The sequence below is a fragment of the Tursiops truncatus genome, chromosome 7, assembly GCF_011762595.2.
Source record: "Tursiops truncatus isolate mTurTru1 chromosome 7, mTurTru1.mat.Y, whole genome shotgun sequence".
Classification (NCBI taxonomy): domain Eukaryota; kingdom Metazoa; phylum Chordata; class Mammalia; order Artiodactyla; family Delphinidae; genus Tursiops; species Tursiops truncatus.
In genome coordinates this window covers 8,912,882-8,932,211 of record NC_047040.1, presented here as the reverse complement: position 1 = coordinate 8,932,211, position 19,330 = coordinate 8,912,882, and the positions used below count along the sequence as shown (strand labels likewise).

Here is a 19,330-nt window from a genome sequence, read left to right as displayed (position 1 = left end):
CCCCAGGGAGGCTCGTGAGAACCATGCCTCTTCATGGTCCTATGACCACTGGATGTGGGGTTGGCTCCCAATGCAGTCACCCTCTCTAGACTTTCCAGGTTTGAGTCTTTAAACATCTCTGCCTCCTTCAAGCTCTTAGAGACACAGATTAATCACCTTGAGACTGAAGCCTTCTCACTTGCCTTGAGGGGAGGGGAACACTTAACTTCTATAGCAAGCCTCTGGTGTCAATAAATAGTATTTGGATAGGAAATCCAAGAACAGCCACTCTACTTCCTGTGGGGTATTTGAGTAAGAAAATTCACAAAGAACAATAATTAGCAGGTCTTAAACCCCAAATCTACCAATAAGGAGAACTCTGGTAAGCTGAACTAGACTACTTTTGTATCTTTAATTTATTTGGCCTCAACAGGTTTGATGAAAGGTGAATCAAACAGTGCCAGAGAAAGATAGAGAGGGAAAGAAAATATTTTTTTTTTTGTCTAAGATGTCTATGGTTGATATCTATGAACAGGCCCAAATTGTAGTCCAGGCATTGAAAGAAAAGAAAGAAAGAAAGAGAGAGAGAGAGAGAGAGAGAGAGAGAGAGAGAGAGAGAGAGAGAGAGAGAGAAAGGAAGGAAGGAAGGAAGGAAGGATGGAAGGAAGAAAGAAAGAAAGAAAGAAAGAGAGAGAGAGAAAGAAAGAAAGAAGAAAGAAAGAAAGAGGGCTTCCCTGGTGGTGCAGTGGTTGAGAGTCCGCCTGCCGATGCAAGGGACACGGGTTCATGCCCCAGTCCGGGAAGATCCCACATGCCGCGGAGTGGCTAGGCCCGTGAGCCATGGCTGCTGAGCCTGCCCGTCCAGAGCCTGTGCTCCACAGCGGGAGAGGCCACAACAGTGAGAGGCCCACGTACTGCAAAATAAAAAAGAAACAAAGAAAGAAAGGAAAGAAAGAAGAAAGGAAGAAAGGGAGAAAAGGGGGAGGAGGGAAGGAAAGAAAGAAAAACAAAGAAGAGGAGAAGAGAGGAAAGGAAAGGAAAGGGGAAAGGAAATGTGTGCACTTTATGGCCCTGCTTTGGAGATCAACACGTTTGAACATGGCACTCAGGAGATTCACCTGCACAAACCCCACCATCTTTCCACCCACACCTCCTAAATCTGAGAGCATATTCCCCTGACATAGCGTTTCAATCAACACTTTTTTGATATCTATAACCCTAAGGTTTTCTAGGACTTGAAGTTCTATTTCTACAAATTCCCCTTGGGCAACATTTTCTTGGTTAGTTCTTTAAATCCTATTTTTTTGTCCAAACCCATGTGAACAAGGTCTTTGGTCACTTTCATGATATTTTCAGCCTAAACGCCTTCATTTAGGGCTAAGATGATGGCCTATGTTTTATCTGTGTAGCTCAACATCACATCTCCCTAGACAATCCAAAGTCTTGTGTTACTGCCATTGATTCTGCCTCTCAACCAAAGGAAATCTGCATTGCTTCACTTAATTTTTAATTTCAGGATGCTTCAGTTTCTTCATTGGTAGTGGGGATAGTAAAAATCCCTAAAATAAAGTAGTAGAAGTAAGGGTCTTGTGTTCATGTCTAGCATATAATAAGCACTTAACAACTGTTAGCTCTCATTATTATTATTCTCACAGTGTTCCTTGAGATATAAGGAATAAAACTCTGTCTTAAATTCTTTTTTATTAATGTGGATATAAATGAATTTTTCTTAATGTGAGGGCAAATAAAATGAAATCTAGGATGAACCCAGGTTAACCATCAAAGGCTTAGTAGGTGCAAGACTATGGGTTAATATTTTTTCTTTATGCAGTAAACTTTTGAAAATTTAAAGTAAAATGGAATTTTTGAAAAGCACTATTATATACCATGCAACTTTTCAGCAGTATCTGTTTTATATTTTTCTCAGAAAGAGGGGTAGACATAGAATCGAAATTCTGAGTAACAGAGCCCCAAAGAAAAGAGGCAAACCAAGAAGAAATAAATACACAAATAAAATTTACTAACTGAACATCTAAATTCTCATGCTTTATTCTATGCTTTTGTTAATAGACCTGTTTCTCTAATTACTTTCTGTAGCTACTAACTGTTGAGAAATATATCAGATTTAGTCAGCTTCTAAAACATGACAGGGAGAGAAATATGATATCTCAAACAAGCAACATGACGATGAATCCACAGCCAAAACCCAGGACCCAAGGGCCACTGAAGTGCTGCCTCTGCTGAACTGGTAACTTTTGAGGCTGGAAATAGTAGTAGCCATAAAACACTGTGTAACTCACAAGTGATAAAGATGTCCTGCCTCATGTCCCACCACCCTGAGGTAGTCCTGTAAACTTGGGTCTGTCACTTTGCCTCTTCTGCCTCAGTTTACTCCTCTGTAAAGTGAAATGCCCATCAAGGCCCATCCCAGCTTCATATACAGCTTCACATTCTGTAGATCTACCACTGGACTTGGTAAGGACCATGGACAGCTCTCTCATCGGCATCAAGAACAGGGAGCCCAAGGAGTGTCTTTAATGGATTCCCCAAATCTTTAATGGATTCCTAACATCACTGGCTGGAAGGGCAGGAACAGCAGCTAATCATTCTCAAGTTCATCTTAAGACTCCTTTCTGTGGAGTCAGACTCTGAGTTCCCCGCCCCCCCCCCACACCCTCTCATGTAGAGGTAGACCCTCCTTCTGCCCTGAGCAATTTTCAGAAGACAGTAGAACTCCCCTGAGCTTCCCTTCCAGCCAGGAGAAAGCTGCTGTGAAGGAGAAGTGAGGCAAACAAATAAGACAGACCCCATCTCCTGCTAGGCTGCCCCATTGTGATCCTGTTCACGGCTCAGCTAGTCCTTGAATCATACCTACAAATTTGTCAAATTATAGACAAATTACAATCTAAAATTTTTTGTCTGGAAAAACAAATTTGGCTAGAAACTTCCCACTAGAAGAGCAGAAGCAATATATTTTACCACCTGTCAGTAGTGAGTGGTGGCCAACTTGCTTGGGAATGAAGACATTGGATGGTCCTTCTGGAAGGTTAGCACCCTTGCAGCAGCTACCTCGTTGCCCTATGTGGTTCTTTTGGGAAGAGTATCTCTCAAAAATACCCAGTTCAACTCCCATCCACAGGGCCACCCCACCAGGCCAAGGGAATCATGCTTCTTCATTGATTCCCTTGCTGACTCCTGGCTCAGCCCTTCTCCCACCACAGAACACACTAGCCATGATGTTCACCTTTATATTGGCAAGGATGAGTCTGATAATCTCTCCTTCCCTGATGTCCCAAGGACTGAGGTCCATCTCCTGTGTGGATCCTTTAACATATTTTGTCTTGGCTTGAGGGGAGGTGTCTGACAATTCTCTTGAAAGAAATGTAGCCTCTTTCACAAGACCTGGAGGTGGGGAAGGCCTGTTCCGGCAGAACCAGCCTCACTATCGCTTACCATGGTCTGTGCAACAGGGCTAGACTAACACTTGCTTTAGGATCTAGGCATACTGGGCTCCTATATTCTATTGTTCTTACACACTGCAGACTCTCTGATACTCTGAGGCAACCAAAAGATCACCTAAACATCCTGATATACTATTTTGCCCATAAAGATTAGTTCCAACTATTAAGAAAATTATTTTTAAATGACTTTTAATTTTTCTGACCACATTATTATTTGTAAGAGTTAATGTAGGGTTTTAGTATAGCATTAGTAGTTGTTTATTAAGATGGTAGACCCAAGAATAATTAAATCCTACTTTGTCCAGGCATTTTACTTTCTGGATCTAAGATAATAAAGTGCTGGAGCTCGCTAACACACAAATAACCCCTGTAAAGTTTAGCAGCACTTTGTTCATATGATCTGGTCTCCAGACCAAATTTCTGAGAACTGAGCTGGTGTACAACGAGTTTCTGTTTGTTTGCCATGAAGTTGTTTGTCCTCAACAGGCTTTGATGAAATAGTAGTCTAACTCACCAACTAGTCCCAGAAATATTTAAGCAGAGAGAAACTGAGAGCAAGAGAATGCACATTTGCCAATTAGGGCTACTGTTGGACAGACTCAAGTTATAATTAGCGCTGGGATTTCAATTTCATCACTGCATAGGAAAGGAGAGCAAGGAGAAAGCCAAGAGAACACAAGTGTCTTCTTGTGGGACAGTGGGGCTTGATTCTTGCAGGAAAAGAGAGAGAGAGAATCAGAACTGGCCTTTTCCCACTTCAGCATCAGTGCTGAAGAGGACCGGAGAGGACTGTTTCACCAAGACCCACACCTGTGTGGATAACCTTTTATACCTGGCAACTACTAACTACCATATTTGGTACTGTAATGTTCTTTGAAACCAGTCCATCTAGAGCAATTTTTAAAGAAAGCTTCATCTACTTTCAGGTCTACATTGTTCCCCATTCACTTGTTCCTCTTAGGCCTTCAAGATCATAGCCATGCTTATGATTCTCTTATAGAGGTTTAGTAATCTCTCCTCAGTGTACCTCCCTAATACTTTGAATAACTTCCTAAGGATAACATTTTGTAAGGTAGAACATGTTGATCTTGGGGTGTGATTTCTCTTGGGATCAAAATAATTAATAAATGTCTCATGGGGCCATTTTTATTTTGGTGAGATTTTTTTTTTAAACTTGAGTAATTGTTATGGCAAAGTCCCAGAATATGAGATAACATCATCAACCTGAAGGCTTTTTGTGTTTGGTTGAAGGAAATATTCCTTTCCAGCCGCATCTGGTCATAATCTGCTTAAAGGAAAGATTAGTCATGATTGACTTTCTGGAGGGGATTTTCTCCTGGGACCTGCATTACCCAAATTAACACCCCAGGATTCCAGCCATGGGAACAGAATGATGGGCACAGACCTTTAGCAAGAAAGCATCCCTGACTTCCAACATTCAGACACATTTGAATGATGGCAGACCTGAACATGAACATGGACATGATTAACCTTTTTGGACAAAATCAACAATTAAATCAGAAACTACATTTTTCTGAAACATCTCTTAAGTCAACCTTTTGTGCCATCTCTAACCCTACAACTTTTGGAACTTGGTCATCAATTTTATAAGCTCCCCTTCATTGAGCCATTGGGCTAGTTTTTAAGTCCTTGCTCATTTTTGAGACCATTTTTGATACAAAAATCTTTCAAGTTTAGGTTTACAGCAGCTATCTGACCTATAGAGTTGAGCATGAAGCCCCCCTTGAGACCTAACATTACTGCCTTTTGTCTCTGCCTCTTTATCAAAGTAAATCTTCGATGCTTTTAGTTAATATGCATTTATATCTGTGCATATCAATTTCCTCATCTGTAAGATAAGGATAGTATTAGTCCCTATTTGACTAAGTCCCTAATTTGACTAAATTTGCTCTAAGGATAAAGTAAATTAATAGAGGCAAGGTCTAAGGATAGTTCCTGGCACACAACAAGGACTCAAAAGATGTACAACTTCATTACTCTTCTCACCTTGCTGCTCTGTTGCTTGGGAAACACATAAAACACGGTTTCAGTTTTATTTGGAACGACTTGGAGTAAAAGAAATATAGGATATATCTCAGTTAAACATCATCTTTGTAACTAACCAAGTCTAGACCAGAGTTCCGCAAACTATGGCCCACAGGGCAAATTCAACCCATGAATTGTTTTTTTTTTGCGGTACGCGGGCCTCTCACTGTTGTGGCCTCTCCCGTTGCGGAGCACAGGCTCCGGACGCGCAGGCTCAGCGGCCATGGCTCACGGGCCCAGCCACTCCGCGGCACGTGGGATCTTCCCGGACCGGGGCACGAACCCGTGTCCCCTGCATCAGCAGGCGGACTCTCAGCCACTGCGCCACCAGGGAAGCCCCATGAATTGTTTTGTAAATAATTTTTTATCAGAACGTAGCCACAGTCACATCTTTCCATTTATGAATTGTCTATGGATGCTTTTACAATAAAACAGTAGAGTTGAGTAGTCACAAAGGAGATTGTGGTCCACAATACCTTAAATATTTACTATCTGGCCCTTTACAGAGAAAGTTCCTAACTCCTGATCTAAGCATTTGATATTTTTCTTGAAGTACTAGGTAAACTCCTAAAAAGTGACATTTGAATGGTATTTTTGCAAAACACTACTATTTGCAATGCAATGTTATAAAAAGAGACATTTATGTTACTTTTCTACTTCCTCGGGGAGAAAAACAATCAACACTGGGCCTTTGAAAAGAGGCAGAAAAAGAGGTAAAAATAAGTGATTAATGCAATTTTAATAATTAAACATCTAAATTTTTATTTTATAATCCATATTTTTAGTGATCAATACATTTTCTTAATTGGCTTACAGAGCCGATAGCAAACGTTAGGATAAGTCCTTGGTCTTGGTCAATTTCGACCACATGACAGGATGGTGATAACACGCACTCCATTGATTAGTCAGAAGATCTGCGAGAGACCCCCAGGCCTCCTTGGGCCTCAGCAGGGCTCCTCTCACTGCACTGATAACTTTTGAGGAGGGAAACACAAAGAAAAATATATAAAAGGTATGACTCGCATGATATTTCTCTCGCCCTTGTCTTGCCCATGTAGAGAGCCATAGGCTCCCCACCAAGGGGGACTCTGGGTGGTAACACAAGACCTATGTCCTAATTCCTAAAATTCCTTTGACTGTGTAACTTTGGCTTGTCCACTGTTCTTTCTTGCTTCAATTTCCTCCTCTGTAAATTGGTGGCTGGCAGGTGAATTAGACTGAATGGTCCCCTACACCCACCCCAGCTCTAATAGAACTGACGCTGGAAGGGCTCTTGACAGCCTACTCTCCCCATCCAGAGAGAAGCCCCCAGACCTGTCTAAAGGATCCTCCTCAATGTTGGTCAGAAGGGCAAGAGAAGGTGCTCCTGCTACTAACATTCTTTCTAAGACTTTCAACACCTGCTTCAGAGGAATTAGATGCCAGCACCCTCACCCAAGGATGTACAGAAACCCTCTCCCTGAGCAATGTGCAGTTTCTTCTAGAGCAAACTACCTTCTAGCCACAGAGAAAGCTCACATGAGAGAGAAGTGAAACAGAGAGCAAGGTGGGAAGACAGACACTGCCCCTGCTGGGGGTCCCATTGCAATCTTCCTTTTTTCCCCAGGTGAGCCCTCAAATGGGGAGAAAAAATTAAAAGTTGAGGGTTTTTTCTCCATCTGCATAACTTCAAAGCAATAATATGACTATAAATCTTCCTTCAAATCAGCAGGAGGAAAATTATCATGCAATAGGTAGTTGGGGCCAGCAAGCTTGGGAATCAGATCCTTCCACAAGAGGTTTGTATGTAGGATTTTAGAGGATGGTGGTGGAGGGTGACGTTATCTTTATGTACCTAACCTGCCTAGAAATGTACCTAATTCATGGGGGAAATCCTTCCATTACATTTTAAGTTATAAAGAAGGATCTCAAGATGGGTGAGGAGAGACGGTACACAGTTTTAGAGCAAGGTGGAATGAAGAAACCAATGCTTCCTTGCAGGTCCAAGAATTCCCAAAGAAACAAATATGGATTTTCAGCTTCCTGAACTTCCTGTGACTTGTGGTGAGGCGAAGGGGATTTTATACAAGGAGAAAATGGAAAAAGGTGGGCTTCGTGGTCTTCTAAACTTTTCAACTGGAAAACTCCCATGTGAATACTGTATTATACAGGGGGTAGACACCTGTATTGGGGGTCTCTAGGTTTGGTGCCTCACCAGGAGGACTGAAAGGACTCAGCATATAGTTGAACTCATGGCTGTGATTTATTAAATTGAAAGGATACAAAGCAAAATCAGCAAAGGGAAAAGGCCCATGGTACAGGTGTCAGTTTCCAAGAGTCTTCTCCCAGTCGGGTCACCAGGACACACTTAATTCACCAGCAATGAATTGTAACAACACATGTAAAATGTTGTCTGCCAGGGAAGCTGCCCTGAGCCTGAGAGTCCAGGGTTTTTATCAGGGGTTAGTTACATAAGTACCCCCTGCCTAGCACATGCCAGAATTCCAAACTCCCAGACAGAAGGCAGGTGTTCACATAAACCATACTGTTTGTATAAACAGTTAAGGCACAGTGAGCTACTCTTCAGTTCTGGGAGTGGTGAGACCCCTCCCCAAATCCAAGTTCCCAGATACCAGCCAGGCGCCAACCTTGCAAGCAGACGTTCTCAAGAAAGCAGCCTCAGTTCTGTTCTGTTAGCTCTTTTCCACACAGCATCCCAGATAGGCTGGAGGAAAGATGGCATTCCCACTCTTTTAAAATTAATAAACATTAGCCTACCAGGCCATCTCCACTTTCCCCCAAGGAAAAGGTCCACAGGTGCCCATCCAGCACCCAATACAGGGGCAAGTGCTTCAATAACAGAATGGAAGATGTACACATTTGAGAAATGCAACAGCAACCTTCACAGCCACATTCCCTATAACATCTGTATGGCCTTGTGCTAACTGGGAGAAGCACAAGATTTAGACCCAGAAGACTGGGATTCGAGTTTCAGCTGTACCAAGAGTGTCTATTTTGTATGGGCCAAGTTACTAAGTCTCTCTCATCCTGAACTGTCCTCTACAAAATGGAAATAATAATAAAACTTTCCTCACCATATTATTATGAGAAAAAAACAAGATAACAGAAAAGTTTGCAAATTACAACTGTTAAAGTACAGTACAAATGTTCATCTACCATAATTGATTCCCTCCTCCCAAAATACGGTGCTTTAGGTACCGAGAAGTATAAATGCTTTCCCCATGATTGTATAGCATATATATAATTTAACTTTTCCCACTTGATAACATTTCTACAATTGCTTTTAACAAAAAATAGCTATGAGCCCAAAATATTATTGCAATAATTGATTGCCATTCACTGGCTGATCAACTTTTGTACAGGACAAGGCAGACATGGCTGTGGTGACAGTTGCCACACTGCCCCATGTGTGACCTCATCTGCTGCCTCAGAAACTCAGCCTGGCTCTATCCCGGGTCTCAGAGAAGGGAAGGGAAAGAATCTTGCCTATTCTTCAGAGTCCTCCATTTTTTTCTCTTTTGAATATAGTGAAATATTTTTTTAAAGTAAATGTTGGTAGTAATCACTGTCCTTCTCATTGCATGAGGGTCAGAGTATGCACACAGGGCAGGAAGTCTGCTCCTGCCCTCCCCTTTCGGACGGCTGTAGAGCCCCAGAGAGGGGACTCAGCTATCCTGCTGTAGATTATGAACCCAAAACGAGTAGCCCAGATTCACGTGGCGGGAGGTCAGGTTCTGGGGTATTCACAGTTGGGGGCACACCCTGGCCACAAAGGGAGCTCAGCTTGTCTTGGTCTCACAGGCACCTCGGAGAAGTGTATACGGGATGCACATGGAAATTGGTTCACCCTCAGGGAATTTGAAATTGAAGGAAACCACGAAGCGTCCAAGAACTGGAAGCTGAGTGTGCGCTGCGGGGGATGGCCCCTGAAAACCTTGATTCAGGTATTCTAGTGACAAAGTGCTACAATCAAGGATTTAGTGCCACAAGTCATCAACTTCCAGCTTTAGCAGAATTTCCAGAAAACCATCATGACGCCCCTTGCCTGGGTCACATGCGCATATTATCACTAACATTCCATGTGGCTGTTATATTTGCTGGCTTACATTACAGCTTAATCCTCTAAGTGCATAAACTCTTACACTTAAAAAATTTTTTTTAATTTTTATACAATTTTTAAAGGCTACTTTCCACTTACAGTTAACAGTTATTACAAAATATTGGCTGTATGTTGTACAATACATCCTTGAGCCTATCCTACACCCAATAGTTTATACCTCCACTCCTCCACCTCTATGTTGCCTCTCCCCGCCTCCACACTGGTAACCACTAGTTTGTTCTCTATGAGTCAGCTTCTTTTATGTTATATTCACTAGTTTGTTATATTTTTTACATTCCACATATAAGTGATATCGTACAATATTTGTCTTTCTCCATCTGACATATTTCACTTAATGTAATGCCCTCCAAGTCCATCCATGTTGCTGCAAATGACAACATTTTGTTCTTTTTTATGGCTGAATAGTATTCAAACTCTTACATTGTTGAAGGTAGGACAGTAAATTATGGCCTTGGCACTGCCACTAATAATTGCCACTGGGTAATTTGGTCACAGGAAAGTAAACTAAATTTGGCGTGGGAGGGTCTTAGACTTTTGGAGGGGGCCAATGTTGAAAGTAACAATAATAGAACTATGTGTCTGAAAATAATATATCAGAATGAGTGTTTTCTGGATAGCCACCTGAAATTCATTCTTGAAAAATAATATTTTTAAATGAATTTAAAAATATCTCTTTGGGGCTTCCCTGGTGGCGCAGTGGTTGAGAGTCTGCCTGCCGATGCAGGGGCGCGGGTTCGTGCCCCGGTCCGGGAAGATCCCACATGCCGCGGAACGGCTGGGCCCGTGAGCCATGGCCGCTGAGCCTGCGCGTCCGGAGCCTGTGCTCCGCAACGGGAGAGGCCACAACAGTGAGAGGCCCGCGTACCGCAAAAAAAAAAAATATCCCTTTGGTTCTCATCTCGGCCCCCTGATGTGGACAAAACGGGCCGGGTCTCTGTCACAGATGAACCCATGCCTTCTGACTCTGTCATGTGCCCCAGATGGTCCTTCCTTGTGCCACTCTAATGATGAGCAAATATTTATTGAATACATCTAAAGCCACAGGGACTGTAAGGTGTGGCCCCCAGCCCCTAACCAGGAGGAAGGCTGCACGTTTATAAACATAGGATTGCACAGCTCATAGATGCCATAATGAGATTCTCTGGCAGGAAGAGATGCAGAAGCTTAGGGGAGGGAAGTTCATTTCTGTCTTTGAGGTTGAGGACAGTTTCATGGAACAGTTTGCACTGAGCTGGGTCTTAAAAGAAGAATAGTTCTGACAAGCAAAAATGTCATAATAAGGAATTCTATATAGAAAGGATGGCATGAAAATCCTCCCCAGGAGTGTCAAGAAGTTGTGGGTTATAAGACTCAATACATGAGCTGGGCTGATTGTGGAGGTCCTGCGGCCCCAGAAAGGAGGCTGAACCCTTCATTTAATCATGGAGGAATTGTTGGATGTTTGGGTTAGGGACTGACAAAGTTGAAAGAGTGTTTTAGAGGTATGAATCTGATCAAGGAATGCAAGATGGATAAGAGGGTAGAGTGCTTTAACCCATGGAGACCTCAAATGACCTTCATCACCTTTCTGCCTGATCCACCCCATTCGACCTGCAAGGCCCAGCTCAAACAGCACACTCTGTGCTGAAGTCCTTTAAAATTCACTGAATTTGTTTCCTATTGCTGCTATAAAAAATTCCCACAAACTCAGTGCCTTGAAACCATGTAAATCTATTATCTTACAGTCCTAGAGACCAGAAGTATGAAATCAGTTTCACTGGACTCAAGTCAAGGCGTCGGCAGGGGTGGTTCCTTCTGGAGCCTTCCAGGGAGAATGTGTTCCTCCCCTTTTTCAGCTTCTGGAAGCAGCCTTCATTTCCTGGCTCGTGGCCCCTTCCTCACATCACTCCAACCTCTTCTTCTGTCAACACATCTCCTACTACTCACTCTGACCCTCCTACCCACTCTTGTATGGACCCTTGCGATTACATTGGCCCTACCCAGATAATCAGAATCATCTTCCATTTCAAGCTCCTTCATTTAATTACATTAGTAAAGTTCTTTTTACCATGTAAGTTGACACATTCATGGGTCGGGGGATTAGAACAAATTCATGAGTCGGGGGAGCATTATTTAGCCTACTATACTCACCCATCTCTGGATCCCAAAATACTCCATGAGAGCACAGTTTACACTTTATCATCCTTACCCCACTATATGCCAGGTTTTCCCACTTGTCTCCCCGAAGGCCTGGATACCTTTGTGTGTCCAAGGCCACTGATGGGGTCTGCCAGCTGTCAATCACTCACCAGGTGTGTGCCAATGGAGCTATAGCACGCAAGGTATAAAGATAAAAGCTAGAGGGGTACTGGGAGAATGGAAAGGAAGTGGTGGGTGTAGACGCGGTTGTAAAGGAAAATCTGGCAAAACTTTCTAAGGAGAGCAAGAGAGAGGATGCAGTTTTTAAAGCTGGCTTTAAAGCTGAGTCTGGATAACAGAGAGCACCATGTTACAGACTTGGAGAGGAAGGTTATTTTCCATGAAGGCCCCTTGAGTTTATGTTGATAATGGGACATGAGGGGAAGGTAGTGGAATTACCGATCTCACAAAGTAGAAACAAGGACCCATCACAGCATGAATCTCATTTTTCTTTCAGGAAGGATTTCTACGAGACCCACCAAGAAAAAGAAAAAAGGACCTTCTGGCCATGTCTCATCTACCACATTGTTGACTTTCCATCTCTCTGGCTTTATTTTATGGTTTCTAAATTAACCAATTATGTTGAAACTTGATTTTATAATATGGTTTTTTTATATAATTTTGGTTTTTTTATATAATATGGTTTTTTTATATAATTTTATAATATGCTTTTTACACTTGCTACTTCCAAACATTTCAGCGTGTGCGGCCAGGACTTCTTTGAGCATTAAAACATTTGAGATAGAGGAGCAGGGGTAATCCTTAAAAATATATAATGAGGCAGAACTGACCTTGTACATTTGTTTTAGAAAAATATGTGAATGGCATACGGTAAGTCCCCAACATACGAACCTTCAAGTTGCGAGCTTTCAAAAATGCGAACGTGCGTTCGCACGTCCAATCACTTAAGTTAGTTCCCGTGTCTGGTGTACATTGTAACGTGCGCGCATCCTCTACAAGTGGCTGTGCTTTTGTGTACTTTACTGCAAAAAAAAAAAAAAAAAATGTTTTCTTTACTTTTTGTGTTTGCTTTTTATGTATTATTTGTGTGAAAAGTATTATAAACCTATTACAGTACAGTACTGTATAGCCGATTGTGTTAGTTGGGTACCTAGGCTAACTTTGCTGGAATTACAAAGGCACTCTCGGAATGGAACTCTTACTATACTTTTTTTTTTTTTTTTTTGGAGTATAGTTGATTTACAATGTTGTGTTAGTTTCAGGTGTACAGCAAAGTTAATCAGTTATACACATGCATATATCCACTCTTTTTTTTAAGATTCTTTTCCCATATAGGCCATTACAGAGGGCATACTATCTTAAAATTAGACATAAAAGATGGAGTTGGAGCTGGAAAAGTATGATTTTGAAAGGCACAAAAAAGTACATTTAATGACTATTGCTTTTGCAACACTGATTTTATTTTCATTGGTTTTTCTGGGTTCTAGCTTTAATGAAATAAGAATTGAGCAAAATGGAAACATCTCATGGTCACTCTAGCTAACCTATTATAGACCTAATGTAGAATCCCCCTTTGGAACGGATATATAGCCATATGTCACCTGGTAAAGCAAAAAAACAAAACCTCTCCTTCACATGCACACACACACTTATGCTAAGTCCTTTTTCAAGGGAAACTTTATTTCCTTTATGGAGATGATCCTTTAGAGAATAGAGTGATTGGGAAGCAGATGTGCCCTGTGGGAGAGGCTGCTGACCTGGAAAGCTCTTTCCTTTGTGTAGAGGCCCTTTGGCCCCAACAGAGGGGCTTTGCAGACTGCAGTTCCATCTATGAAGGCAAATTCTCTCTCCTTCAAAGTAGCATGTGAAGTTCATGGACCAGTGGTTTCTATGCTGTGTGGATTTCAGGGAAGGCAGTCAGATAGTTGATGTCTTCCTCTCCAAGACAGGGTGTGAGAGAGAACATGTGAAGTGAAAAAAGGAAATAGAAAAACTTCCATTTTCCTGACTTCCAACAGCAGTGACCTTGGTCATCTCAGTCAAACCAGGAAGTCGAGGTCTTCACAAAGCTGGTTTCTGGGGCTACCAGCTCAACTGACTTTATGCTAAAGACTCAGTAACTAAGCTCTGCATCCACTGGGTTTTCTGAAGAAAGAGATGCTATTAAGGCCAAATGTTTCTGCCCAGTCCTAGGGAGTCAAGGGTAATTCAGTCTGGGTTAATCAATTGAGTTGACCGTCTCCCACCCTTTATCACAGGCGCCCTCTCTCTGTTCCCTCTGCGCTTACAGCTATTAAGGTGTGACCACCTCAGTTCTCAGAGGGTCTCTCCAGAGCCTCTCTTCCTTTCCCAGCCCCTTGGCTTCTGCCATTTGTGTCCTCTCAGGACCAAAATGGCATAAGAAACCCTGAGCCAGTAGCCTAAAAATAGTGGTCAGCATCCATTAGGATGAGAAAAAGGAAAAGCGGTTACATGGCCCCATGCCAGGGCCACTCAAGTCTATGTGGGGATGTCCCCAAGGATGTCCCTAACAGGCCATTCCTCGAGCTCTCCTACTGAAAGGGAGCACATGCACGAGATACAGCTTACGGCCTAGAATTTCCTCCCATGTGTGAGTTTTGTGTCTCTTCTTCTTATATTGAATTTATAGATGAAAAGAATTTACAAATTGAGGTGTGTTCCAATTCACCTCAGCTCACTGGGCTCAGGGATGATATTCTGTTATGATTTGGAAATAGCAGGACATCTTGCTTTGGCTCATAATATTGTATTATAAGTAGGGGCTCTGCATTCTTGTAAGCAATGGACCTCACAGAAGCACTAAGAATGAGATGAGATATTTAAAAATGACAGCAGGACTGGTGATGGGCTGGATGTCTGGGGTGAGGAAAGGGAGGAATCTGTGTTCACTTCCAGGCTCCTGGGTGGATGGTGGGGTGCTTAGTGAGATGAGGGGGGCACTGAAAGAGGAGCAGATTCAAGACAGGAAGTCAAGGACTGTGGTTTGGGGGCAATATGGGTTTTAGACATGATGATAGACATCTAATTGGAGATGATGGAAAGTAGAGTTTGGATGCTCAGGGACTCACAAAGAGACCAGAGACACAGATCTTAAAGCCTAGGGACAAATGTGGTAGGTGTGGTCACGGGAGTAGTCGTGGCCATCTAGGAGAGTAAAATGAGCAGGGAACATGGGGCAGAGCCCTACAGAATTCCAACTTTCCAAGTGAGGAAGCTTAAAAAAAGAAGCAAAGTGCTAGGAAAAAATCTAAGAGAATGGAGTGTCATGGAACGAAGCATAAAGAGTGTTTCTAGAAGGAAGAGGCGGAATGGCACTCCCTGCCACCTCCCCATTTCCTCACCACCCACCAAAATCCCAGCTACCCATCACTGGGTGGGCCAGTCCCCAAGTCTATGCATTGTTTTGTATGCAGATTGTCACACAAGGATGTGAATTCCTTCTTCCAGCCCATGGTGTAGAAAGGATAGCTTCATCTATGATGAAGAGCTGCTACCCCTTGGATGAAATGTTTCCTCACCACATGGTTCTCTTTGCACTCAGGTGGCCCAGGAGAGGGGCCAGGTGCCCATCCTTTGGCCATTTCTCCAGCACAGACACACGACCCTCATACATAGAAATTGTAGTATATAGGGATTCCCATGTTATTGCCACATAGATTAACACCAAAAAGAAAAGGAAAAAATGTAATTCCCCTTGCCCACCAATGGGCTCATTCCTTGAACAATTCTTATTTTGGTCTATAAATTCTGTTGTTTTAACGTGTGTTTGTTACTCCACGATACTTAGATGCAAACACTGTCAAATTTTTAACTTCACAAATGAAATAAAATCTGGCTAAAGGTCCCACATATTGAGATTGATGAAAAATCCAGCACCAATTAATTTTGTGGCCCCATCCATCTTCCTTATACAGGACAAAGCACCAGGTTTCCACGGGCTCAGAAAATTAGGGTAAAGCCTTGGCCTTCAACTCCAGTGGTTGCCATTACCACACTCCCTAGCCATTGAGACATGGCACCTCCACACCTTACTCGCCAAGCTAAGTCATAGGACAGCTTCCCCTAGGCTCCCAGAGTCAAAGAGCTCTGTCATCCCTGGCATCCACCGGGTTATCTGTGCCCATGGTCTTTCCAACCAGAGGCACTGTCACAGGCTCAGGGGCCCTCTAGGCACAAAATCCATAGACCAGAAACTCATCCCCAGGCCCTTCAACTCATGGAGAACTTACGGCCAAGAAAATGGGATGCAGGGATATCTCAGATGTTTATTCTGTCATATTAAATTGTCAGTAAATCACTCTTCAATGAGGCAATTTAGATGATGCATGGTAGACAACTAGATAAGACACTGTATTCCTGAGTTAGGTTTTGCCTGCAGAATAATAAATTTCTCAGATTATCTTTAATTGATCCTATTTTGTTGCTGTTACAAGCCTTCCTGTGTCAGAATCTCTGTCTTTATAAAGAAAACTTTAAAGGTCTAACACACAGCCACTTCCTCCTGAGCTTCACTGCAAACCAGCATGTCTTCTTCTAAATCTCCACTCAGTATTGTTCCTTACTATTTTGAGGAGAAAGGTTTACAAGTATCACCTTGGTACAAGTAAATGCTGTGTGTTCTAGAGTACCAATGTGTCGACTATCTAGGGTCTCACTGATCCCAGTGATGTCTATATTATCTCCCCTTCTAGCCAGAAAACTCAAATGAATGCGAGGTATGCCGTAGAAAGACCGCGCTGTTCTCCTGTAATACTTGTTCGAGGTTCTTTCATGAGAAATGCCACATCCCACCTAAAGATGCTGACAGATTAGTGAGACTTGGCCCCCTCCTGCCCTTCCTTCCTGTGGTACAGCTCCTCCCACCATGCACACTCAGCCTGCAATTTTCTCTGGTTGTATGTGTCTTGATTCAGAAGAAGAGTCCTTAAGCATCAGGATCCAGAAATAAGAACAGTGCTGGCAGCAGTAGATTAATGAGAAGAAAACTCTTCAAGTGGTGATTAGGTATAATAGAGAAGTAACCCCCACGTCCCTCAGGTGGTTCCCACACCCATGCACTTTGATGGGGTTATGATGCCATACATTAGCTGCTGGTTTAACACATATACCACCTGCTATGGGAACATCACATAGCTGACAAAGCTGGGACTGTGATGAGCCTTCAGAAGGTGATCACGGCAGTCTATCAAGTCATCTGACCCTGAATCACAGGGTACATGATAAGATCCCTGAATTCTGCGGGTATGAGTCCACTGCTGCATTTCCTTTGTTGTAAAGTGTATCTTCGGTCAGATGTGATGATATGTGAGCTAACACGTAGATTGATAAGGCATTCTAGAAGTGGTAGAATTGCTGTGGCCAAGGATGATCTCTACCAGGATTATGTCTGTTCCTATGAGGATAGAGCACTGTCCCTCCATAATGGGAGGAGTCTAGTGTAATTCATCTGCTCCTATGTAAGTCCCAGAGAATGTGTCACCGCAGGATTCAGCGTAAACCTCTGCAGTTGGGCAATCTGCAGAGGCAGAAAGCCCCACGTTTTTTTGAGCTCGTGTAGAGTCCCCACCCCTGCACTGTGGACACTGTAATGCTTGCCCCTTGAACAAGCACTGGGGTGGCCAAGGAGAGAGGTTAAATGACATCTCTAGGATGGATCACTGTATCCAGGTCTCAGATTATTGAGAATTGAGAGCTCCCCAGCACAGAGAACCTGGTAGTGGAGATCTAGGGGCAAATGGAAGATACCTGTCACTCTATCGGTAATTTCCTTTCCAAGAAGTTTCTGCATCACAGATGCTAGACACAGAGATGACAATGCCAGAAAAAACGATGCCTATGGCTTATGCTCTGTGCTTATTCAGCAAAGTTGAGAAGAAGGGCTGTTTTCCTGATTTTTACTGAGTTGATGTCTCATTGAGGCCCAAGACTCCAGTACTTAAGGTACCAATTTCCCCTTCTCGTTTCAGGCAGGCAGAATTCATTACCAAACTCACAGTGGCTCAGATGAGAACCTAAGTTTTGAAGTGAATGAGTGTCCTTATGCACCATGGCACCTTACTTAGCCTTCTACAGTTATTGATGGGAGGGCTGTCTTCGGCAGTTGAGCCCAAATGGGGCTCTAGTGCAGAGGGGTGTCAGAGAGAAGTTGAATACAGGTGGAAACTACCAGTCATTCCTGAACAGAGGACTTTAACAGCTATAGAAACAATGGTTGATTCACAGAGAAACTGCCTTTGCTGACCTTATATCCGACCTCTCAGGAACCCATGGAGCTGCACCTTCTGCAAGATAAAGGATCTTCAGGAAAGGTGCCCAGAAAGCCAACCATGTGATCAGCAATCTGAGGTCCTGAAGAAGCTGATGCTGAGTAAAGAGAAGTTAGTGAGTTGAAATGTAAACCTAAGCCTCCTCCTTTCTGTTTACACAAGAGAAGAAGCACCATCTTGCAGGGGGCAGGAGGAATGGTGCCCAAGGCAAACTGCTGTCGGTGCCCAAGTACAAACAGCAGTCGGTTTGAGCTGATCTTTTAAATGTAGCCCGTTTCTAGTTCCCCCTTCAGAGTCTCCACTGCTACATGATGTTGTACCTGTGGCCCCACTGACCAACTTCCTGTTGCTGTGTGAATAACACACTTCCTTTTCAAACTTTTTTTTACTGACATTCCTGCTTATTTACTTTTCTAAATAAAAATCTTAAACTTCAGATTATCTTATTGAGTAATCTGGGGTGAAATTCGCAAAAGAAAATATCAGGTCTTTCTATAAAGGATCATATTATGTGCTTCCGTTTCCTTGAATCTTTTATTAGGTTCTTAAGTAAAGTTTTCTCTTCCTTTCTCCTCCCCACACAGGACTTAGTCATTTCTTATTTTACTCTCAGGTATTTAATACTTTTTTGTCATTTTGAAAGTGACCTTTTTCCCAATGTATTTTATTACTGATTATTGCCTATTATAGAAAGATATAGTGACATACATTCTGGTCACTGATTACCTTACTGAATACTGGATAGCATCCTTTTTGGCCTCACACCCAGTGGCATCAGGAAGCCCATAGTAGATGCACAGCATTTCTAACTTTCAGTTTGTACAATCATAAATGGTACAGCTGATGGGAGCATTCCTCACCTCTGACAGTTCTTGGTTCTGTTGGGGAATGACTCTGCCATGGCATCCTGGTGACCTTGCATGTTTCCACATAGGCCACATAGGCAAGACTTGTCTGTAGCTGATCTAAGTCTTGAGAATGCCCTATGATCCTTCCAGAACATGAGAGTCTGGGAAGCTTCTGAGCAGCTGCTACAAGGCCATTTCCTACTCACCACCTTATCTCCCAGAGGTTATCATGACACACTCTCCTCGTGTTCCAAGTTCTGATGAGGTATGAGGCTGTTTACCTCCTTTTTAGGGCACAAAAAGTTATGTGCCCTAGACAAAGGATTAATCTCCAAAATATATAAACAGCTCATGCAGCTCAATATTAAAGAAACAAACAACCCAATCCAAAATGGGCAGAAGACCTAAACAGACATTTCTCCAAAGAAGACAGACAGATGGCCAAGAAGC

The 19,330-nt window shown here is 42.8% G+C and overlaps 1 protein-coding gene and 1 long non-coding RNA gene across 12 annotated transcripts in view; one reads left to right on the top strand and one right to left on the bottom strand.

Annotated features, from left to right (window-relative positions):
- SP100 (SP100 nuclear antigen) overlaps positions 1 to 18,468 on the top strand; it is an 84,697-nt gene extending 66,229 nt beyond the window's left edge. For 8 of the 11 annotated variants that reach the window (XM_073807151.1, XM_073807147.1, XM_073807145.1 and 5 more), the window contains 5 exons: positions 7,467 to 7,571; positions 9,288 to 9,430; positions 12,242 to 12,280; positions 16,458 to 16,566; positions 18,020 to 18,468. In XM_073807151.1, coding sequence (XP_073663252.1) covers positions 7,467 to 7,571; positions 9,288 to 9,430; positions 12,242 to 12,280; positions 16,458 to 16,566; positions 18,020 to 18,156 — 533 coding nt within the window. In that variant the 3' untranslated portion in view covers positions 18,157 to 18,468. Of the gene's footprint in view, positions 1 to 6,784; positions 7,093 to 7,466; positions 7,572 to 9,287; positions 9,431 to 12,241; positions 12,281 to 16,457; positions 16,567 to 18,019 lie in introns of those variants that run through there. The other 3 variants (XR_012332952.1, XR_004527340.2, XM_073807150.1) reach the window with 3 other exon arrangements.
- LOC117312929 (uncharacterized) overlaps positions 1 to 19,330 on the bottom strand; it is a 29,962-nt gene that overhangs the window by 7,184 nt on the left and 3,448 nt on the right. The window contains exon 2 of the long non-coding RNA XR_012332953.1: positions 12,637 to 12,767. This is a non-coding gene — a long non-coding RNA (uncharacterized lncRNA). The remainder of the gene's footprint in view (positions 1 to 12,636; positions 12,768 to 19,330) is intronic.